The 22,776-nt window shown below is 42.6% G+C and overlaps 3 protein-coding genes across 5 annotated transcripts in view; 1 reads left to right on the top strand and 2 right to left on the bottom strand.

The window, feature by feature from the left end:
* Window positions 1–4,021, bottom strand: part of rims2a (regulating synaptic membrane exocytosis 2a) — a 129,535-nt gene extending 125,514 nt beyond the window's left edge. For all 3 annotated transcript variants that reach the window (XM_053432046.1, XM_053432047.1, XM_053432045.1), the window contains exon 1: window positions 3,834–4,021. In XM_053432046.1, the coding sequence (XP_053288021.1) occupies window positions 3,834–4,021 (188 nt within the window). The remainder of the gene's footprint in view (window positions 1–3,833) is intronic.
* A 2,171-nt stretch (window positions 4,022–6,192) lies between these two features.
* On the bottom strand, window positions 6,193–17,646 carry dcaf13 (ddb1 and cul4 associated factor 13). Its single transcript, XM_053431596.1, has 11 exons — window positions 17,432–17,646; window positions 16,626–16,825; window positions 15,392–15,499; window positions 15,212–15,301; window positions 14,695–14,850; window positions 14,508–14,585; window positions 14,320–14,402; window positions 14,046–14,210; window positions 11,417–11,552; window positions 7,465–7,628; window positions 6,193–6,967 (listed from the first exon to the last, which is right to left on the bottom strand). Exons 1-11 carry the CDS (start codon window positions 17,499–17,501, stop codon window positions 6,880–6,882), a joined length of 1,338 nt encoding a protein of 445 aa, XP_053287571.1. The 5' UTR covers window positions 17,502–17,646; the 3' UTR covers window positions 6,193–6,879.
* Window positions 17,647–18,261: 615 nt separating this feature from the next.
* Window positions 18,262–22,694, top strand: LOC128448816 (mitochondrial folate transporter/carrier). The gene is made up of 7 exons (XM_053431597.1): window positions 18,262–18,755; window positions 18,989–19,139; window positions 19,255–19,340; window positions 19,963–20,117; window positions 21,367–21,480; window positions 21,695–21,840; window positions 21,926–22,694. Exons 1-7 carry the CDS (start codon window positions 18,560–18,562, stop codon window positions 22,047–22,049), a joined length of 972 nt encoding a protein of 323 aa, XP_053287572.1. The 5' UTR covers window positions 18,262–18,559; the 3' UTR covers window positions 22,050–22,694.
* The last annotated feature ends 82 nt before the right edge of the window (window positions 22,695–22,776 follow it).

Here is a 22,776-nt window from a genome sequence, read left to right as displayed (position 1 = left end):
AACAATCGTCTATTTATAATATCTTCACCACATTGCCATGATACAATTACATTCCATTACCAGCAGACACAGCAGACTCAGAGCCCTGGAATACCAGCATCTCAGTGGGAGTCCCTCATACAAGTCAGTCATTATAATTAGCTCAGTCAAAGGAGGTCCCTGAGCGAATGACACAGTCCCCTGATCCACGAGTTTACACTGCTACAGGCACGTGGAGGAACAGTTACTGGGCTGTTATAGTGTGGTAGGAAGTGGAAAGACAGCAACATGTGTCTGTCTGCTAATATTGGAATCATACCCCAGTACAACCACCTTTAGATGCAACTCTATGTGTGTTTATGTTTCATCAGCTTGTACCTTTGAAACAGGCACTGCTTATTAAAAGTGAGAGAAACAAAAAGAACGACAGAGCAATAGAGGATGGAAATGTGAAAGAGAAAGTCAGTCAGTCCCACACTCTGCCACTCCTAGCCACCAAGCAGAACCGGCAAGTGGCCCTGGAGGATCGGAGGAGCAGGGAGAAAGGAGAAGTGGAGCCCCAGGCATTGTGTGGGTCACCCCATCCCAGGCAGCTGATGCCAGCCTGTGGGATACACAGTGTCTATGTGGGAGGGGGTGGGGGTCCCATAACCATCACTGCTGTACAGGAACTCACTGATGCATGGAAAGCTTGTTTTGTGTGCAAAAATGTAATGATTCTGAGCTAAACACACTTAAATGGCTGCGTCTTTGAGAGGCTTTCTAGGAGGGAAATCTAAGAATGAGCGCCGCCTAACGGACTCCAAGAGATCGACTTCTCCTTGGTGCAGCACATTTTCTACATGCAGACACACACATACACCGGCATGCTAAGAACGAGCAGCCTATAGGAGAGAGAAGCTCATTACATGCGAGTCAGCAGCACTGGGTTTCCATCCTCGCTCTCTGTAGCACCTCTAGTGAGATGACAGCAAGTTGGCAAGCCCTGCAGCTGGAGGTTCCTCTCCCTCTCTCTCCTTCATCCCTCCATCTTCCCAGGATTCCCTTTGTTAGATTACACACTTCAATGTTCAAACTGCCACTTTCAGCCATCCAAGCCGCAGTGGGATTGGACTGTGACAGCGTAGATGCACGGGCTATAAGGTTGGATTTTACTGTGTGGGTGTTTGTTTCCGACAGTGGTGGAAATGCTACGAACCATTCAATAACAAGTTAGTCTGCTGCTGCTGTAACTACCCCGCAGCGGAGTGAATTAATGCTGCTTCAGGATATGTTATGCTTGTATGATTCATAGGTAAAGAAAATGGTGATTTACTGTTCTGATGACTCATGATGAGTCACCTTGTACGTACAGACAGAGCACATTAAAACCAAACCAATATTGACTTTGCTGTGAGAAACATTGAGAGAAAACTTTACTACTTGACCCCAACAGGGTCAGGAGGTGCAATCCGGATGTCTAATCAGCAAAACAACAGCAAAAGGGTGGCAGCCAGCCCTTAATATCAACTCCACCTCTTCTGTCAGATGTTGCTTTTGGCTCTGCTTGTGAAATAAAAACCTCTGGTAACCAGCGTGTGCAGGAGAGAGGCCACACTGGAAACACAATGCAAATGAGGACTCAAGCAATCCACGCTGAGGCCTCCTTGACCTCATGGCTCACGTACGCTTTCAGTTCATGTGGCCCACAATCAAAGTTACGTAACATTATGGTGAGACAGTCAGTCAGTCATGTCCCCACAAAGAACAGCCTCTTCTGCCCATGCTCAGTCATGACAAGGCTTTGACATCACTTTGAGACTAAGAGTGACTGAAACTGACAATCACCTTTTACTTCAGAGAAAGAGAAATAGGAGGGAAAAAAACGTCAGCTATTGGGGATAAGGTGATGGAGAGTGGAACATTGAAAGGGGAATTGGAGGCGGAGGGAAAAGGCCTGGATGAATCACGCAGCATGAACCGCAGCGGCTGAGGTAGCCGTGTCTCGGAGTACGTGAGTCATGTTTATCATGCAGCAGCACTAGGAAGGGATTGCACAACTCGCTCTCCATTAGGAATGCTGCCTTAGTGCAAACATTTACCTGATGATGGAAAACAACAGCTCTAATGCCTCTAAAAAGCTCCCAGTGAGCGTGGCACACACACACACACACACACACACACACACACACACACTGAGCTCACACTGAAGTCACACTGGCACGTGCTGGGAGGCTGCAGCACCAGAAAAACAGCCAGAGATGTCATTATTAGTATTACTACTAATAATAATATTAACCCTTGCCGCTATCATCACATGTATGTATCACTGCTATTGTGGTCATTATAACAACCAATCTGACAGAGCTTAAAAATGACGTTTGCATAGCTGTTCCTGGTCCCCTCTCTCTCTTCTCTTCCACCCACCTCTCCTCTCTCCCCCATTTTTCTCTGCTCACCCCTTCCGTTCGAGGCAGATGGCCACCCACATTGAGTCATTAGGTCTCTCTGCCATCCATGGGTTTGCTCGAAGTGTGAACTTCTGGGTTTCTCCATAATACTGTATGGTCTCCATCTTACAATGTGAAATACCTTGAGATAATGAACTTTGCAATTTGGCTCCATAGGATGGCTTTGGCTTAGGAGGTAGAGAGGGCTGCCCACTAAACACAAGGACAGTGGTTTGATCTCTGGCTACTCCATTCGGTATTCCAAAGTGACCTTAGGCAAGACAGTGCAGTGTGTGAATAGGTTGATAGAGAAAGCGCTGCGTATAGAAACAATGTTTGAATGTGTGTGTGAACGGGTATCGGGGCTGGTAGTGTAAAGCACTTTGAGTGGTCGATTAGTGAAAGAAAGTGCTGTATAAAAATCTAATTACGATTTACTTATAAAATGATATGTTTATACTTAGAGTCAAGTAAAAATAGTCCAAACACAACATTATCCCGAGCAAGCAGATTTGTGCCTCCTTTTTCACTAAAGTTGGAAAACTACAAAAAAAATCAACAGGATGGAAACATTAAAGGCCACCACCTTGACAGGCATGAGCCATGCATGTTGAAAGAAGCAGGAACCCAAATCTTTTTTTTAACTAACACTACATCAGCTGAGCGTTTTTTTATTTATATATATATATATATATGTGTGACCGGGGCGAGTCGACAGGGTGCAGTATTCCACCCATAAAGCAGAGTTATGGCGAAAAGGTTATAAAGAGACGGCGGCGGAAAACACTCCCGGTCCACCTTAAAAAACAGAGCCTGCTGTGTGGACAGCTCCGTGGTGCTGAAACAGCTCCAAGCGACATCTGTACACAGGAGGAGTGGGGGGCGGTGTGTATGCATTTGTGGGGGGTGGGGGGTGGGATACACGATTTACAGAGACTTTAACGTAGAAATCACACCCACCCCGCGTGGGCCATCGTCCCGAAAGGACACCTTAAATGATCCTTCCCAGTGTCATGTTGTGTAATCTCTGTGACGCGCGTGGGGAAAGGTTAAGCAATTTGGCGTGCTTTTTTTAACGTGAAAATGGCGCCCGCTGCTGCTGCTGCCGCTACAACCCAGCCATTATAGTAGAGATACAGCTGTGAGATACATGAGAGTACTGAGGGTGTGTGTCGCTTTATAAAGAAAATGATACTCAGACATGAACATGTAGTGTTTCCTGGAGTAGGAGGAGGAGGAGGAGGAGGGTCAAGGAGCGACCACCAGGCGAGGGGAAGGTTCGCCTCACCTTGGCCGTCTAACAGTCTGATTTAGCTCCAGCATCAGAAATACACGCTGCACAAACAGACCCCACAGAAACACCCGGGGCTGAGCTCGGCACGCGCCGACACACAGCTCCTGCACCATCTCTGCTTCTTTCCTTACTTCAACATCGACTGTTCCTTCGCTTCCTCCTTCTTCTGTCGGTCCATGACACCGAGGATGATCTTCCTCTCATCCTCGGTGAGGTGGCTGAGGTCCGGCATCTCCGGCATGGCGCCGGCCGCTGAGGCAGCAGCAGAAGCAGCAGCAGCAGGGCCAGGGCCGCCCCGGGGCCCGTGTGGAGCAGACATCTTTTACACACAGTGGCTACAGAGAATGAATGATAAAAGCACCATCAACCAGCAGCATCATGGTGGGAGATCTAGCTACAAATGTGTTACATTTCATGCGGTGAAACAGTGAAATTGACGGTGGGGTTTCGCTGGAGGCACCGTGGTTTACGCACGGCACTAGTTCACCATGCACATATTATTATTACACCGTGCTGCAGAAATAAGCGTCAAAAACATCCAACACAGGCTTCAGCCTCATGCTGTTAAATGCTCATGATGGGTTCTGATTAATACTCACGCTGCAGCCGACTGAGCGCTGCCTGCAAACAGGCTACATTCAAGCGGCTGCAGGTCGAAAACGCACAAATTCACACATGAAATGTTGTGAAAGAGAAAACACTCGGGATCAGAAATGCTCCTGTTGGAGGCACGGGGTTCACATGCTGCAGGCTACAACCTTCAGCTATTCCAAACACAACCCATCCATCCATCCAGGGAGAAGACAAATAGAAAGGGTTTGAAAATAAAAAATGAACAACTCTTGCCTTCTATTTCGCTGTCATGTTAAATCCTGTCTAACCCATCGCTGCCATTCTTTAAAGAGGTTCCACTCGCATGTTGGAATAATCAAAGGTGGCCCGGTCCGTCCGTGTTTGTTTCCGTTGCGAGCCCTTAACCCTCCTCTGTCACTCTTAGCTCGCTTTCCTCCAGGTTGGTAATTCTTGGAGATTTCTTAAATGCACAAAAATGGATGCAACGAGAGGGAGAGAGAGTGAGTGAGAAACAGGGGGGTGAGAGAGATAGAGAGGGAGAGAGAGAGGGGAGGAGGAGGAAAAAAATCCAGATAGGAAGAAGAGGGCGGAGCGATGGAAACACGTAGAGGAATAAAGGCAGAGAGGACGCGCTGGATGTTTCATTGACAGCAGGCAGACAGCAGCAGGTAAAACCCGGACTGGAGCCGCTCTGTGTGCAGCCGGAGCCGCTCTGTGAGTCGCTCTGTGACCTGCTCTGTGAGCAAGGAGCGAGAGCATCATGCATCTTTCATAACCAGATCATGAGCACTGAGAACAGGGGCCAAATGGGAAGTGGGGAGATAAATACAGAATATGACTATGGCTGCACCTGCAGGTGTGGTTGCTGTCTCCTCTCAGAGAGTACACTTGTACTGTACACACCGACACTGGGCTTTGTTGCCAGATGTGACAAAGGTTGGGATGACAAATGGAAGATAATAAAAAGCTTAAGCAATATGTTTCCTCTTTATTAAAGAACATATCTTTCAGTTTGAGAGCAGGACCTTTTTATTTCATGTTTAGATGATGCAATACTTTTACTCACAACCCTGCACTTGCACACAAATAGCCCCTGTTGTGCTTAGATTTGCTCTGCTTGTGCTCAAACTTTGCACTTAGACGGAATATGTTTTGTTGCTTAGACAGATTCCCTTGCACTGAAGCTACTTCTGTGAACCAGTCAGCACTGGAATTGTTTTGTGAAAAAAGTACCAACAGTAGAACTCCAGGTGTAATGATGACAAATGAAATTGTCTTGCCTTAAATGTAGGTTCGTCAGCTTGACTTCATTAAGAGTCTGGTGTGGAAGTGCAAAAACCAAGTTAAAGTGACCACATGTACATAACGTAAAATAAAAAATACGTTTTTTGACCTGACAAATTTAATTAAAAAAGTGATGACAACTTTAATGGATAAACTATAAGGTTTTTCATAAGATATTGATATTAATAGTTGCAGCCCCATTTCAAAGGGAATTGTAGATGGAATTGGTCATCATACAGAACTGGACTCACAGGCTCACTGGAAGTGCCACAACTCAATTATTACTAAAAACAAAACTGACACCAGCTCCACACATCCGTCAGTCTTAGATTACACCACAGTGTTTGTCGACCCTGCTGCACACCAACCATAGCCACATCTTGTATTTCTCAGCCCTGGCCCCAGCTGAAAGTCCCTCCACTTGATCCCCAGGACTTTCCCACAGACAGCCTGTGTGCTGCCGGTGTCTCAGGCTGCAGTGTTGATAGGATTTGAAGGACATCATTAAGAGGATAGAGTCTCTACCTGATTAGGCTTGTAAGTAAATTAGCACCAGTGCGGGGATCTGCTTTAACAAGTCAAACACCAAGTTGAAATTCTGAGAGATTAAGATCATTACACTTCCAAACAACATGTTTTCACCACACATCTTTTTTATTATAAATACACATCATTGGACAGTTTGGCCATCCCATACATATAGATATGTATTTTAAAAACATTACCTAGTCTATAGGGAATTAGGTTTAACAACAGCGAGGAAATGTTTTCTGATGTCTAATACAATACAAAATAAACCAGCCAGTGTGATAGAGAGGAGGTCATGTGTCTATTCAAAACAGATAAATCCAGTTTTATCTTTAGACGCAATGGGAAATTCATAATATGATCTGAATCCTTAAAGACACAAGGCACATCATTTAGTGATTCCAAAGATTCCAACTGAAGGGACATTAAGTTGGGGAATCTTGGCTCCTGTTATGGAAAATGCAAACTTGCAAAGTAAATAATGTGATTAGTCCGGAAGTTTGACCAAAATCCGACTAAAAGGAATCCTAATAAACTGAAATTAATGAAAGAAGCAAAGCTGCTTTCTAACATAGTAGCAGCAGGTGAACCAAACATAATATTTATTATTCTTGTATGAGATCATCTGTGTCCTTGAGTGATGCTTAGCTCCCAGCTTCCCACAATCAAGTAGTTTTGATGTTTTTTATTCTCAACTCAGATCAGTCTGAACAAGTCCCATGTGAGGATGTGATCGTGAGCTCATCTCCTGCCGACAGTCCCCGGGCTCTCCATTCTCTTCTGCGGCTCGGTTTATTTCAACACAGTGACGACATGCTTCTCCTTCTCAGACACCACAGGAACACTTCCTGGTTTGCTGTGCTTGCGGACGTTCCTCTCCCTAAAAAGCAAAGAAGAGTTTGAGAATAAAGGAAATTCAGGAAAGAATTGGAGGGGGGGTGTGAGCAAACACAAATGAGGAGGGAGGAAGAGATTGAATATGAGACTATTGACTCAACACCTACGTCAGTGACCGCACTAATGTACCCTTAAAATAATGCATAACACACACATGGTAAATCATTCACAAGTCCAAACACACGTCTGACATATCACTGTCCTGCCTGTAATTACAAAACAGAGCTGTGGACTGAGCTATGAATCACTGACCACAGGGCAAACTGGAACAATCAATCCACCAAACAAGCTGTAAATGTGCATGGGAGGTCTGTTGAGACAGTGTCATGTTGGGGCAGTCCGATCTGTGTGATTTTCCATTAGGCTGGGGTGACTGCATAGATCAGTCCCCATTACCTCTACATGGACGTAGAGGGATCATTCCTGCAGCTTAGTTCAAGGTTCAGTTCCTACAGCAACATTAACACAATGGAAACTTACTTCCTACGGCGAGCCTCTTTCATGGTCCGCAGCTCTTTGGTCTCGTGGTAGATGTTCTTGGGTAGATGTCGGTGGTGAGCGATGCGTCGGATCTGCGGGTGGTGCTGGAACTTCTCCTTCAGCTTCTGACTGTAGTTGACAGCCGCCCTCTCTCTGGGGGCCAGCTAAATGACACCACAGTGGAAGAAATGACGACAGAGAGTCAAGCAACAAGCGAAAACTATGGGAAAATCATGTGAGAAAAGAGAAATGTGGCATAACAACAAGTGTGGAGAAGAAATAAATGCTGTGGTGTTCTCCAAACTAAATAGCCACTTTAGTTGGGTACCGAGAACCAGTTCCAATATGGCACCAGTTCCAATACAACCGGTACATACCCGGACCGAAATGCAACGCAGATTTTTATGCTTCATTTCGGTCCCTGAGCCATTTGAAGACTGAGGTCTTCGTTCCTCCTGCCTCCTCACACTTCCACTCCTTCCTTCACGGGAAGGGGCGCCTCCCGTCGGGCCCGCGCATGAGTCGGGCACGGCTGCCGGTGGACAAACTCTTGTCTCCGTGCTGCCCGCGCGTGCGTCAGTAAAAGTTCGGATCTTGTTGATTTAAAATGGGATTTCTTTATTGGGACTGTTGGGCCTTGGCACATGCATGCACTCCACTAAGTGCCATTCTAGTTTCATATGATCTTCATGGAAATGTTAATTTGGCCAAGTTGTCTTGGAGTGGTTAAAAAATTATAGAATTTATGTTAGCATGTTACCAGCCCCACAAATGTGACCGACCCAAAACCAAATTTCAAATCAAAATTGAGTCCGAACCAACCCGGCCCATGGTCCTGTATCCACACTCAAGCTCTCCACATGGTATCTTCATCGTCCTGTACATATTGTTTTCACACTTGGGCTTTGTTCAGATTAAATAAGATATAACACACTTGTGAATACAGTAGGTGTAGTTTCTGATTTTGGAACAATGGCTAGTTACAAGTTTCCCTGTAGCTTCATCATTTTCAATCTTCATTAGAGAGGCATTAATCGTTCTTCTTACGCTCGACAAGAAAGCCAAGACTATATTTCCAAAAATCTTTCTTCTGAGACTGTCACGACTGACATTTTTCTCAGCTTTTTTTCAGGTAGACACACACTGTTCTAGACAAGGGATTATCAACCTGGGGGTCCCAAGATAATTTGTAGGGGTCGCTAGATGGTTGTACAGAAAAAGAATATGTTTAGATAAAATTACATATTTATGACAGGATATTTTTTGTAATGAATTGTCTGCAGCAGAGATAAGATCTCCTTTAGAGTGAATGCAATGTAGTGGTATTTGTAAATGGGGAGGTCCAGAGTCAGGTCAGATAGTACGGCTTGGTTGAGGATCACTGTTTCAGGACTAAAGGCTAATTCTGTAATGTTTTCTACTTTGAGCAGTATTTTTTCTACTGTCTCTACTTAAGATCAGAGCAGGAAGGGTAACACGAATCTGTAGTGTCTTAACGCCACATGAAAATGAGTCTGAGACCTCATTACAGGTATTTAACTTATAACATCAACTTAGATCCCTTCCAGCATCTGAGGTTCCTGTGGTGAGGTAAATGTTATCTCAAATGTCTTGATTCCAGTGATGAGTATTTTCCAGAGACAAATGTAAATCTAGGATGGTGGCGACTATATTATTTTACATTTGCTGCTTAATCTGATACTACTAATCTTTATACCGTTACAGTGTGGTGTTTTACATCATAAGATGTTGGTGGATACAGTAAGCAGCAACTCCAGCTTGACAACATCCTCATTCAAATCTGTGTTGAGGTCTGTTAAAAAGTGAAGACACCAGCTCGACAACATCGCTCCCTCTCCATCTCTCATAAAAAACAGCAGTTAGTCGGACTGGCCTTGGCTCAGTCCGCCCTCATCAAAAGCTCTTATTCTAATTAAAAGCAATGATTTCTCTCTAATTCAGTTTGTTGGAGAAGACCTGTTAGATGCTGAGCCCGCTGGACTACACTATCTCCCCTCAGATACACACAAGGTTAGCCTGCTAAACAGGGTTTGTATAATCTCAACAGGGTGGATATGAGAGAGCAGAGATTGCACGGTTTCTTTCCAGTAAACAGCACTATGCACCATGGTGAGAGAAAAACTTCTGGAGACGAATGAAAGCAACATAAAGACAGAAATTTGAAAATAGCTGCTTAGAGAGACTGTGTGAAAATCACGTAATGTTTATTATCGAAAGTGAAAAGGGTAAATCTTCTTCTCTACCTTAAGTTGACTGGGCTACAACAAGGTGCCAATTGTATTCTACCAGAAAAAAGAACATCCTGTCTACAGCTCTGGATGAAAGAAAAAAAGGAGCAGGACTTTAACTGCGGGTGAAGCAGTCTTGAAAGACGGTTGAAATGAAGCAACAAACATAATGGCTTGAATCACAGATGTATCATTGTCATTTGAAACGTAATTCCTGCTAAAATCGATTTATATGGAAAAGGATAAGAGTTTTTCCCAAATAAACTGGAGTCGAGCAGACACATCCGCACTCCTGTGGACGACAGAGAGGTTCTTCCTGCAGCTAGTGACGCAACTTGGGCCGATAACAAATTTATCCAGGAACATAGGTGTTCATTTAGTGGATTATCATGGAGATTCTTTCTCCGTGTGGGTATTAGAGAGGAGCAGAGGAGCAGAATCACTCGTGGACCGGCACGGGGGGAGGGCATCGGTATAGACTACCACATTGTTGGTATCGCGACATCCCAACAAGGAACACTAACAAACAAAAAAACTGTTTTGTTAGATCACTTAATAGGAGGACAAATCAAACGTGACCAAGCCTGAAATGTCAGTAATAATCCCTTATTGCACAAACTGTGGGAACACAGCTGTTATCATTGCAAACTATTGCAAGTGAATGATAGGAGTCGACTGATACAAAATCCTGGTCTAAAATACAAAGTACCTAATTTAACACTGGACTCAAAGGATGCTGCCTATAAACTTTTTAGAGGAAAAAAAAAATGGGTGGTGTGTTTGCAGCAGCTGATGGAGAAGTCCCAATCAGTTTGGACACTCGTGAAGCCTTGAATCAGCATTTCATGATAATTAAAGTACAACTTGATTGTTAATGCTTCATTATGGTCGGGAGTATCCCGCTTTAAGTGATTGGCCGATTTAAACTGCTGATAGGAGCAGCCCTTGTCTGATCTCTTTAAGTGCAAAGCTTGCGAATAAATCTTCTCACACAGTGACAGTAAAACAAGTGCCAAAAGCGGGCCAATTTTCCTCTCCGGAGATGCATTAAGAGAATAAGCAAGAGAGAATCTGATTAGGGATGAAAGACGACTGCTGGAGATGGCACGCGAGACGCCACGGGTCTTTTTTACCGAGTCATGACTCGTATTTGGACCACTGACACACTCCCCGACATTTTACTGGAGCTTTATTTGGTAGTTAGTTCTGAATAACACAAGAATGGGGCTATTGGTTCAGCTAACTCAGTGATGTTATAAAATAGATGGGGTAGTCACTAACAAAACAAAGATGAACTCAAAGTCAGAGAGGATGTGTAAAACAACTTCCACCTGACACAAGAGCTCCTGTGCCAATAAGTACATTGTACTTATTGAGAGTGATTCTACCCTAAGTCAGCATTCATCAGGGCATTTGGCAACAGCAGTGCGGTAACTCCTGTCATCGTCATCCACACTAACCCAGCTGAGATGGGCGCAGGGCCATGGCAGTGGCGAAAAAATGCAGCTAACTCATACAACACATTCAGATTATACAGGAAGGAGATACAGTATGACTGGCAGAAAAGGGAAATACAGCTTTTGATTGGTTGCAGACATTGCGATGAGGGAATTATCAAAAGGCAGCCAATCAGAAACAAGTTGTCTTGAGTATGAAACCATGAAAGCTGGAATGTGATGTAGAAAAGACGAGGCGGGACTCACCATTCCTAGTTTCTCAGCTGCGTTGGCTTTCCACAGTCGGATGTTCATTTCATCAGAGCCACTCAGGACGTACTTGCTGTCTGACGACCACTTGACGCAGATGACATGTTGCATGCGTTTGGTGTGGTACACTTCCCTGAATGTAAAAAAAGTTAAGAAAAAATTGAAATAAGGAAGTGCAAGGTCTCTGCTAGCAGTTAGGAAAATAACTAAAAGTTTGACTCAATTGAAGCACTTTTCCTCTTAAAAATGACAACACAATTTATATGTCCCGGTCTTCTTGAAGGACAAACACAAATGGGACAGGTCAACATTGTTATTATGTACTTTCTAAATAAAACGTTACAAAACGCTGTTGCGAAAAATGGTAAAGGTAAAAATAATGGATCAGTTAGGGTAAGATCCCAGTTAGAGTTAAAATTACTACTTCATTGAGGTTGAGAAAAATTCCAGGAAAATGGACAAACATAGCCGTGACTACTTTGTTAGTGTTGGAGAACCTCCACCATCATTATTAGAATAGTTAGGACATATTTACGGTTATGAACAATTGCAGTCATGGTTAAAAGGATTGGCTCTTGATAGAAAACATTAAAATCATACTGTCGATGAAGTGGATTTATGGTTCATTAGAAAAGTTCACTTCCGGTTAGTTCTTGTGGATTATGTAGTAATCTTGTTTTTCCACACTTTTATGTTGCAGATGTGATCAAGGTGCAATACATGACATTTAACATTTATTATTTGACAACACTAAACAGCTGTATTCAATTCAGGTGAGTCAGTGGCTGGTTTTATCCACACTGGCTCTATAACTGCCATATACATTATATATATTTATATATGAAAGTTTCAGGTGATTTCAACTGTTCTTACACTACAGACTATGGTTCGGTCCTACCCACTCTGTGATGCTGTCTGGCAACATGCCCCAGTAACTGTAACACAACATGTGTGTGTGCTATTTGTTCTGGAGCCTGACAAGTGTATAAACAGTACTCTATGTACCATTTTGCACATAGCAACCAAACAATGGCAGTGTTTTGGGCTAAGACAGTCAGTCAAAACAAGCCATCCTACAACAGCTTCAGGCAACTATCTACTATTATCAGCTCTGTAAACCATGGACCTTTTTTTAATCTTTTTTTACAGTAGGCAATGACAGTAGTCATAATAGAAAAGCACAGCACTTATTTATAACATTACCAACGGCTCTGTTCTATTCAAGAGACCCATGACGATGTGACAATGAGCCCAAAAAAGCATTCAAACATCATTACTTTCAGTATTGACTCCTGAGCTTTTACCAGAGGGACATGTTACGTTGGCTTTTATGGAAAAGGCCATCTACAAACAATGATAGGCTGAGGTCTAAAGCCGGATTATTTAAAGCAGACCTATATCAGTGAAAACCAAAAACACTTTCAGTGCAACAGTGTTAATACAGACTTTTAACCTTCATGTATTGATGTTTAACAGTATGGTAAAAATAATCATGTAAAATCTTTTTTTTAGCTCCAATGCTAATAAACCCTTAAGGTCAACACGTTCTGATGGTTACAAAGGATTTATAAAGTTATTATAAATAAGGCTTTCAATTTTTATTTGAAATGCAATCATTCAAATACTTTGAAGCGAAGTTCATGTTTACCGTAATGACCTGTTAGATTTCAAAATATTCAATCTAGCAGCACATCAGAGCATCTGAAGCGATCACTGTCACCTTGACCTATTACCTGCTCTCTTGAGGCATCCGTAAAGTGACTCAGTATTGTTACGTTGTTTTGCTACAACAGTGGAGGACGCTAGCAAGCAAAGCCGTCCTGAGCAAATAATCACGACATCAAAGCATCTGAGAATCGGCTTGGGGACGTGTTTTGGGTTCTACACCATAGTTTGCTAAGTAACAATCAATGGTGAGGCTGTTTGTCAACTATTTACCATGCAATCTGTGAGCTCAACTGTTAGCTGTCCAGCAAAGTGAGGCAGCCCAGGAAGTGCCACAGACGAACAGAGTAATGTCAAGTTTTCATTCTCATCGGACTTTTGCAGATAGAGTGTCATTTCAAATTGGCTCAAACTTAATTTGAAAAAGGGACAGCCCCATGAAAAGTACATGTTCTTTAAACATTCCAGAAAAAAAACTGCCAATAAATATTAGACACAATATTAATGCACTGAACCCAGATGCAACATATACATATATATTAGATGAGATCTCCGCCTGCTTTATATGGGGTTGTCCGTGACCAATGATGTGCATTGTCATCAGAAATGCCAAATGCAGATGGAAAAGGTATTGACATGTTGGCAAATGTTATTATTTACAGTCTTATCCAGGTTCCAAGGCAAAAGCAATGACTCATAATAAAAGTCAAAGGGATAAGTTTCCACATATTTGACATTTAATGTTTCTATCTGCTGAAAAATAAAGTTTTAGGGCAATCTTTTCAGAAAAGTGCTTTTTTGAAGGGCATCCCAGGTCTTAATTGGATAAAAGGAAAACGTGTTTCTCTGACTCCACTGTGGCACCAGAGCTGACATGCTTCATGACTACAGACCAGTGATAACATCACAGGGAAAATATAAAGCAGAGACTAGGACTATCATTTTCCCTGACGTTACTGACTTGCTGTGGCCGGCGTCCTTGGGGAAGATGCGGATGGTCTTGTCAAAACTGGCAGATACAAAATCTTTGCCGGTGGGAGAGTAGTCCACGTCCAGCACTGCTGAGACATGGTCCATGTGCACTGTGACTGGCTGCCTCAGGTACCTCATGTCGTATGTGTAGAGGCTGGTGAGACACACAAATCAGCTCGTTTAGTGACACGGTTTACAAAAAACTGTCGGAATATACATGTCTCATTGACAGTTTACACATTGATGTGCTTCGTTTAACTCACTTGTAGTCCTCATTTGCACAAGTGAAATAATATGCTTCCATAGGATTCCAGCATAGAGTGTTGCTCCTCATTGTCATGATAACCTTAAAATGAAAACATGCAGAAGTTATATTTCTTATCGTTGCCTTGTACAGAAGCGCGGAGAGAAAAAGGCTCATTCCTGAAACAACCTAATGACACATGCCCACCTTTTTGAGAGGTGCAGATTCTCTCATGTCATACAGAACGATACTTCGGTCAGAGGCACAACTTGCAAGAAGTTCAGTCTGTGGAGAAACACAACCTATTAAAGTATCTGTAGGGTGGCAGCTTAAGATAAATCTGACAATAACTATGAACATTGAAAACTGTTAGTGTGTTATCTGAGTGTCTCACCTCCACCGGGTTGAAGCGGACAGAGCTGAAGCTGTCTACGCCCCAGGTGAAGGAACGGATTGGACTACTCCTCTGCTCGTCCCAGATGTCCACCTGCTGGCCACATGTTGCAAGCACATTGTCCTTCTGATGATGGTCCAGTCCTGTGAACACAGTCTACGAGAGACAAGAATTGTTATCATAATTTGACCCTTCACGATGCAACTACAATGGTCCTTGATTATTATAAAGTAACTTATAACCCTGTTATAAACAGTCAAAGTATATTACTATAAATACAGAAAACATTGAAAGCAAAGAGAATAAAAATAAGAGAAATTACAAATATTATTTAACTCAAATTTGAATGAGTTCTTCCTTGCATCATGCCCCTGCCCTCCACTGCATTTCATGGAGATCGGTTCAGTAGTCTTTGAATAACTAGCTAACAAATGCTGATGAAAAAATAACCTCATTGGCGGAATTAAAAAAGTGAAAAATATCTTTAACAATTATATCAGATTGTCACAGATCATACCTTGCCCAGAATAGTGTTGATCGGCTCCTCTTCCTCTCCGTAACCTGGTGCCTCCATTTTCCACTGTTTGATTGTCTTGTCGTCACCAGCCTGTTTTACATACAGCATAACAATGAGTCAAACAAAAGCTAGGAGGTCAGTTAAAAACTTTTTTATGTTGTTGTAAAAAGAAACAGTCACCGTAAAGAAGGAAGTTCCACAAAAGCGCACGACCATTCCCCGGACGAAACCTTCATGGGCTTGGAGTGTACGGACACATTCCCGTTTGGTCAGATCCCACACTCTCACCTGAGGATAAAATTACACATCCTGTCAGTGTTGTGTGTACAATGTCACACTTCATATCAAAGATGTTCCAATTCCAACTTCAGAAGTAACTTTGATACTGCCAAAACAGCCGGGTCAGGCATCAGAGAGCAAGTGAGGCTAACGAGCGACCAGCACAAAAGTGAAAAGATCTAAAAGAAAACAAAGACACCAACAAATGTGTCAGGAGAGTTTGTGGTGATAAGAGCTGACACTGGTGTGTGTGTTGTCAAGAGTAGCACGTGGCCTCTGCAGCAGAGTTCATACATCTCATCCTGTCTGTTGCACCTGGCTACTCCACCTCTCGCCCAAATAATGCAGAGAATTTGTTGCTGATGTGAACCCACAGAGAACTTGTTGTGCATGTGTGAAAGGCAAGCTCTGTAACCAATTCTTCGGACTTTACCCGCAGGTCATGTCTGAAAAAGGTATTAAGTTTTATATTATATTAAACAAAACTGTAATTCTCTTCTTAATCTGACTTCATCTTTGTCAGTCCATAACAGCAGTACTGCAACTGGGAAGGACTGTTTTAGGGTGGCACTACTCAAATGGTATTTTGAGTAGTAAGGACACCTTACAATATATAATTAACAAACAAATTAATAATTACAGTAAAACCAGGCGTAAAAATTTGGATTAGCAGATGCAAAGACTAATCAGTAAAACATATTCACACAGGAATATGGGTAAAGCCAAACCAAGGTAAAAATTAAGTTAAGGAGGCAAAGACACTTAACAGTGCATATATGAATACAAGAGTGACTAAAAGCAAAGGATAAAATCAGATTGGTGAGGGATATATAAGACGTTATATATGGAATATGAATCTAAATAATTGTGAATTATATTCCTGTTTATACAACAATGATAACAATCATCACGTCCACACACGAACAATTGCATAGAGCTGATAAAATACGTTAATGTAAGTTGCTATTCTTTAACATGTACTGGTATCTGATTGGTTCTCTGGATCAGCCGATATGCAAAGTCCAGGTATTGGAATCGATATCAGGAAGTGAAAGTGGTATCGGAACATCTCTAGATCAAATTGCTTGAATCGAATCATCTGTAGCAACACATGTATATCCTGGTGGTTGGTTACCTCTCCATCACAGGCGCCAGACAGCAGGGTGGAGAGGCTCCTTGTGTGCTTGGCCATGCAGTTCACACCATCCCTGTGCCCGTCCAGAGAGGCCAGGAAGGGCTTGGCAAACACCCTCTCCAGCTTGGTGGCATTCAGAGCCCGGCAGTACTCTCTGTTCACCTCAAATGGATGCAGGGTTGGGTCATAGTTTCTAGGGACTAAAGACGGAAGAGTCACTTGTTAATGAGCTGATTACAACAATACGGTTGCATGAGGATGTTGTAATCTGTGTTAAAAAAAAGGATGCAAACTTTACTTTGAAGTGGGTTAAATTGATTAATGTGGGGATATTATGCAGCCCCTTGTATTTATTTAACTGTTTACTCGGGATTCAGCTAATACGATATGTAGGGTCCTGCACACAAACTTTAAGGTTATTCAACTTAACGCAAGTTGTGTGCTGAAGTTGTCTACTAAAGGATGTGAAATCAGAATCGGGTTTTATTGCTGTGTTGTGTGTTTGTGCAATTATAAATATAGAACGTACAATATTAAAACAAGAAAGTTAAATATAAAATTAAAATAATAGGCAGGAGGAAAATGTGTCACATTAAAGTTTAAAGACAACAGAAAACTATATCGTGACAACGTAACTTGAAATGCTACGTGCTCTGCTACACATGCTATAAAGTGTGTGTATTTACTATAATTTGCGTGTCTGTGTTTTAGGAGCAGTTTGATAAGCAAAGACCAGTTAGCATCCTGCTAGCATTCCGTTAGCTAAACTGTGTCTAGCTTGTATCAGTTTAAAGTGTATCTCTTACCACGTTGAATATCCAGCTTGGTTTCCCGGACGTAATCATCCGGGTTCCTCGAGAGAACTTTGACTTTCATTTGGTAGCAGAGTCGAACAGGAGTCACGCTTTGAGAAACGCAGTTGTGTTAATTTAACAAAAAATATTTTAGCAAGCATTGGTTTTTCCACCCATGTGTGTGGAAGAAGAAGAGATTACAGTTGTCGCCGCGTTGCATTGTGGGATCGCCGGTCCTCCCGGTTGTGTCACAGAAAAGTAAAACAAACTCACACGTAGCATGGGACAGACCGGAAATGAACCAACAGTTCTTAAAACGCCTAATGTATTTTAGGCATAGACTGTTTTAGGCCAGTGTGTGTGCATGGGTGAGTGTGTGTTAAAAATGAATGGCTTTTCTGTACCTAAATAAACGTTTAGACCGACTTTTACTACATGAGTTCATGTAGGGGATCATTCATTTCTCTTTCAACCAGTATAAAAAAGCACAGTAACTCTTATAACCTTCACTCACATTAGTAACAACCAAAACAGGTAGCATAATGAAATAAAGCAAGGATCGGTGTAATATGGTCACTTCACAAGACACAGAAAATAAATGTTATGCTTTTACACAATTTACACCGAGGGGAGCACGTATACAGTTAATAGAAAGGGACCCAAAATGGATCCCTGGGGAACCCCACAAATAGAGGGGCACAAGAGGAGGAGGCACCCACCCCGCACAACTCGAATTACCTGTTTGACACTAAAGAGATTCCACTCCGACATACCAGAAACTAGTTTTATTTTGGAGGTTTGGGACGGAACTGATCCTCATAAATGTGTTAGCTTCATGCCAAGTCACTTCCAGTAGCAAGGTCGAGCAGACAGACACCTCAACGTGACATGTTGCACAGAAACAGATTCCCACATGTCGGTAGCGTGCCTCACTTTCTAACGTGAAACCAACATGAGGAGGTTTCAAGGAGCGTGTACCAGCTGTCCGCCATGTTTGGAATCTGCAGCAGTGGCAGTGAGTTATCGCCAGAGTGGTGTGTAGCAACATTTTATTTTTAGCTCTAAACACCGCTAGCTGACAGGAGCTATCCGACTGGAGCTATTTGACAGGAAACAGCTTCGGTAGAACCACAGGCAGACATGAGCTCTTCTCCGAATCCCGGCTCCGTTAACGTGACAGAGACGGGGCTATCCAGCAAACCCGTGTCTCTTCTGGGACATGTCCAACACGTCTTCAGCCATGTGAGGATGGAGAACCTGGTGGCAGGACTGAGTGGCGGAGTGGTGTCCACACTGGTGCTTCACCCTCTGGACCTGGTCAAAATCCGGTTTGCAGGTACAGATTGAAATCAAGTAGAATGTAAATGTGATTGTCTATAGACCTCTGCATCACCACTGTGTCCCACCAGGGATTACAGCTGCATATCCTGAAATGAAATGGAAATAAATGTGTGCATTATAGATCTGATATACAGGAGGTTTCAGTGCACTGTGTGTGCTTGTAGAATGTAACATTAATTCACCAAATACAAATCTTTAGTGCTGATCTTGGATGTGTTTGTATTGCAGTGAGTGACGGTCTACAATTACGACCTCAGTACAGCAGCATAATGCACTGTATGAGAAGTGTGTGGCAGCAGGAGGGCCTGAGAGGACTGTATCAGGGAGTGACACCCAATGTCTGGGGTGCAGGAGCATCGTGGGGTCTCTATTTCCTCCTGTACGTAGGTGATAAGCACCCATGTAAAAACTGAAGATTCACGTGTGTGCATCATGACATTGTTCTTCTGCCATTTGTAAAATGATCTGTTAACCCAAACTGTCCTCGCTCACAGCTACAATGCAATCAAGTCGTACATAAAGGAGGGTCGTCAAAGTGAACTGACCGCCACAGAACACCTGGTGTCTGCAGCCGAAGCAGGTTAGGACCACATTTATCTAAATTCTGTTGAAACACACACACACACACACACACACACACACACACACACGCGCACACACATTCAGCTCAGAGTCAACAACAGAAGCTAGATTACACTGCTCCTGGCTGGCCTCAAGGATACTAGTCTGTGACCCCTTTGTCCATTGCAGTCATGTGGGGTCACAAGAATCCATTTCCTGTTGGGCAAATTAAGTTAGGAGCTGAAAATTAGGCTTTTAAAAGCAGGAAAGCAACAAAAAAAAAAGATGCTTTAACACTCATATATGGAGATGTGTTAGTTGTGAATGGAACCTAAAGGAATCCATATCCATTTATATTGACATATGTCTTAAATTATTATCATGTGACAGCTATGGCAAGTTGTATACAGCATTATTTTACAATCCACTTCACTTAAACCAGCCCTCTTCTCTAATTGACTCACGAGAACTCAACCACCTGATCCTGTCTGCAGGACTAAGATTCTGAGTTTGAAGTAGCTAGTTGTACTTGTTAACAGTCATGTGAGTCTATTCAAGTGGCTACTGCATGTGCTTCAACAAGTATGTTTTAACATGTTTACAAGCCTCGCCGTGACAATTTCCTCTTTGTCTTCACTCAGGCATCTTGACGCTGACCCTAACCAACCCAATCTGGGTCACCAAGACCCGGCTGGTGCTGCAGTACAATGCTGACCCAAACAGTAAACACTACAAAGGAATGGTGGACGCTCTGGTCAAGATCTACCGCTATGAAGGAGTGCAGGGACTATACAAGGTTAAAGAACAGTGTCTTTTTGGACTTGTGTGTAATCCAGAAATACAACAAAAGCTAATTTTTGTTAGTGGCAGATAAAAAAATCTTTATATATTTTTTGTTCGTGGAATGTCACCTGAGGACAAGTTGTAATAATTTGTTTTCTAGAACTGAATTTGCCACCGAGACTGCCCTAATGCCCTGTCCCAAGTCCTCTCCTTTGGTCCTAACCCTAGAGATGAATGCCCTTTGCTGGTAGTGGAGCCACAAGGCAGAGGGCTAGAAAATCTTCCCCTAGTAATTTGGACACCACTAGCTACGTCATCAGCAGCCAACCAACGTTACTACAGTGATAAATAATTTCAACTAACATTATTACATTCACAACCATTATCAACCAACATCAAAACAGTAACACATCTGATTCTTAAGGTTCTTACAATTATGATTATAATTGGCGTTTGCCATCTTGATTCGCATTGTCTGTTCATAAAGCATTCAATAATTTCTGTCTACCCCTTCGTATTTAAGGGGGGTCCTGAAAACACTACGTTTGAAGAGGGGTTTGAAGGTATAGATGGCAACTACCCCTAAATCCCCTAGAGAAATGGGACCAAAGTAACCCTTCATGACCAGGCGCAAAACAAAGGGGCAGGCCAAGAGGAGAGGCTTAGGGGTGAAATGGGACAGGGTTCAAGTCTTGCTTGACTGTAATGACATTTTTGAAACATTAGTTTATTATTTAGTAATTGGTTCACCACTAGAGGGAATGCCTCCCTCTGTTGGTTCCTCTTTTTAGTATAACACTAACGCCGGGTTCACACCGGACGCGGAAGCGACGCCTAAGCGCAGCGCCAAGCCAGAAAAGCCAGCTGGCTCCCATCCACTCCCATGTTAAACCTTTGTGCTGTTCACACCGGATGCTGAACCGGATGCCGCGCCAAGGCTGCTTAGCACCGTGCGGCTACGTATTCTCCACATAGGCTTGACTGGAGAATACGTAATTTACCCTCAACACCCGATATTGAACGGAGCAAACAGCGGAGAAGTTCTTGAGGATGGATAACATTAAATTAATAATTGAAGAGGAGAAGTACAGTGAGTTGTACTTCTGCTCCTTCATTAATATTGATATTTATTATCGCTTCAAAATGATTGTTACAGATAGAACAGACAGAAAGTTATGGACCTGGTGTTGTAGGATTGTCTGTTGATGGTAATTCCTCCTGAATCACTTCAGGCTGATTAACAGTGTGTATACTTTTCAAAGGGTTATGTTCCCGGCCTGTTTGGCACATCGCATGGAGCTCTGCAGTTCATGGCGTATGAGGAGCTCAAGAGAGACTACAACAAATACAAGAAAGTACCTTCAGATGCAAAGCTGGTGAGTCATTAACCACCGAGCCACAGGCAGACTTGAAACATGCTCAGTGTCAGTGTTAAGCTGAAGCACGAGGTTTGTAACTTTTCAGTTTAATGAAGACTGAGACCACAGTTGATAACTAGCAGTTGGAGAAGAAATTACTCATTAGTTTTCCTGCTCAGCTCATTTCTTAACCCCTCTCTCTTTCTCCCCCTTCGTCTTTCTGTTTAAACAGAATGCGATGGAGTACATCTCAATGGCAGCCTTATCAAAAATATTTGCTGTGGCCACAACGTACCCGTATCAGGTGGTGCGAGCTCGTCTGCAAGACCAGCACAATAGATACAATGGAGTTATTGATGTCATAAAACGCACATGGAGGTATGATAGTGATCTTCTCGATGTTTGAACTTGTCATCCTCTAAATCCAGGCTGATCAAGGTCATTATTTCCCTTTTCTCTGCAGGAACGAAGGCGCCATTGGATTCTACAAAGGCATCATCCCCAACGTTTTACGAGTCACTCCCGCCTGTTGCATCACTTTTGTAGTTTATGAGAATGTGTCACACTTCCTGCTGGGGAGGAAATAAATGTGGCTTTAAAGAAGGACATTGGACAGTAGCAAAGACTCTTCGTGCCACACAAAGAAACGGAGCGAAAGACATCAGACTGAACTCTCACAGAACATGTAAATGAGCCTCTGTGAGAAGCATTCACTTTGACTGAAACTGAATAGAAAAAGCCACCACACAGAATAACAGAATAAGCAGTGGATTTTCTTTCTTTCACTGCAAGTTCTGGATTTCAGTAACAACATGATGGGTTTCTAATTCATCCTGAACTTTAACCATGGTGGAGAGTTGTGCTGCCATTTGCCTTAATGGATTTAATGCTGTTGTGATGGATGATCACCTTTTTTTTTTATGGCTTTTAAAAAATAACTACTCTCAATGAAATATTTCATCAGTGTAGTTATGTTTACATCTTGTGTTAGCTGGTAGCAGAAAGGGACATAGTCTGAAATGTTAAAAGCTGACCATCAACATCAAATAGAGATCTCAGGTTTCTAATTGCATGTACGCACAAAATTAGTTTGTATTTTAAATTATGTGTTTATGTGAAGAGCAAAAAAAATGTTATTGCATGTAAACCCTCCAACATGTCATTTTTTTGTTGACATCTTAGTTTTTTTTGCAGCTAATGTAATGTTTTGTTATAAAACCCAAACAGCTTTATCTCCATTGTCTCATGTGTCATGTTGACACATTGTGTCTAAATGAAATTATATTTCAAATCTTATCAAACATTTCAGTGATT

The sequence above is a fragment of the Pleuronectes platessa genome, chromosome 10 (assembly GCF_947347685.1).
Source record: "Pleuronectes platessa chromosome 10, fPlePla1.1, whole genome shotgun sequence".
NCBI lineage: Eukaryota > Metazoa > Chordata > Actinopteri > Pleuronectiformes > Pleuronectidae > Pleuronectes > Pleuronectes platessa.
This window is presented reverse-complemented; position numbering and strand designations above follow the sequence as displayed.

What these genes read in the sequence shown, in the direction of transcription:
- dcaf13 (XM_053431596.1), bottom strand. Translation starts at nt 17,501, where the DNA reads ATGAAAGTCAAAGTTCTCTCGAGGAACCCGGATGATTACGTCCGGGAA. An exon ending in CTGGCGCCTGTGATGGAGAG is followed by an intron (nt 15,500 to 16,625) that starts GTAACCAACCAC and finishes TTTTATCCTCAG; the next exon opens with GTGAGAGTGTGGGATCTGAC. An exon ending in GTGGAACTTCCTTCTTTACG is followed by an intron (nt 15,302 to 15,391) that starts GTGACTGTTTCT and finishes TATGTAAAACAG; the next exon opens with GCTGGTGACGACAAGACAAT.
- LOC128448816 (XM_053431597.1), top strand. Translation starts at nt 18,560, where the DNA reads ATGAGCTCTTCTCCGAATCCCGGCTCCGTTAACGTGACAGAGACGGGG. An exon ending in GGTGTCTGCAGCCGAAGCAG is followed by an intron (nt 19,341 to 19,962) that starts GTTAGGACCACA and finishes GTCTTCACTCAG; the next exon opens with GCATCTTGACGCTGACCCTA. An exon ending in GAGTGCAGGGACTATACAAG is followed by an intron (nt 20,118 to 21,366) that starts GTTAAAGAACAG and finishes TACTTTTCAAAG; the next exon opens with GGTTATGTTCCCGGCCTGTT.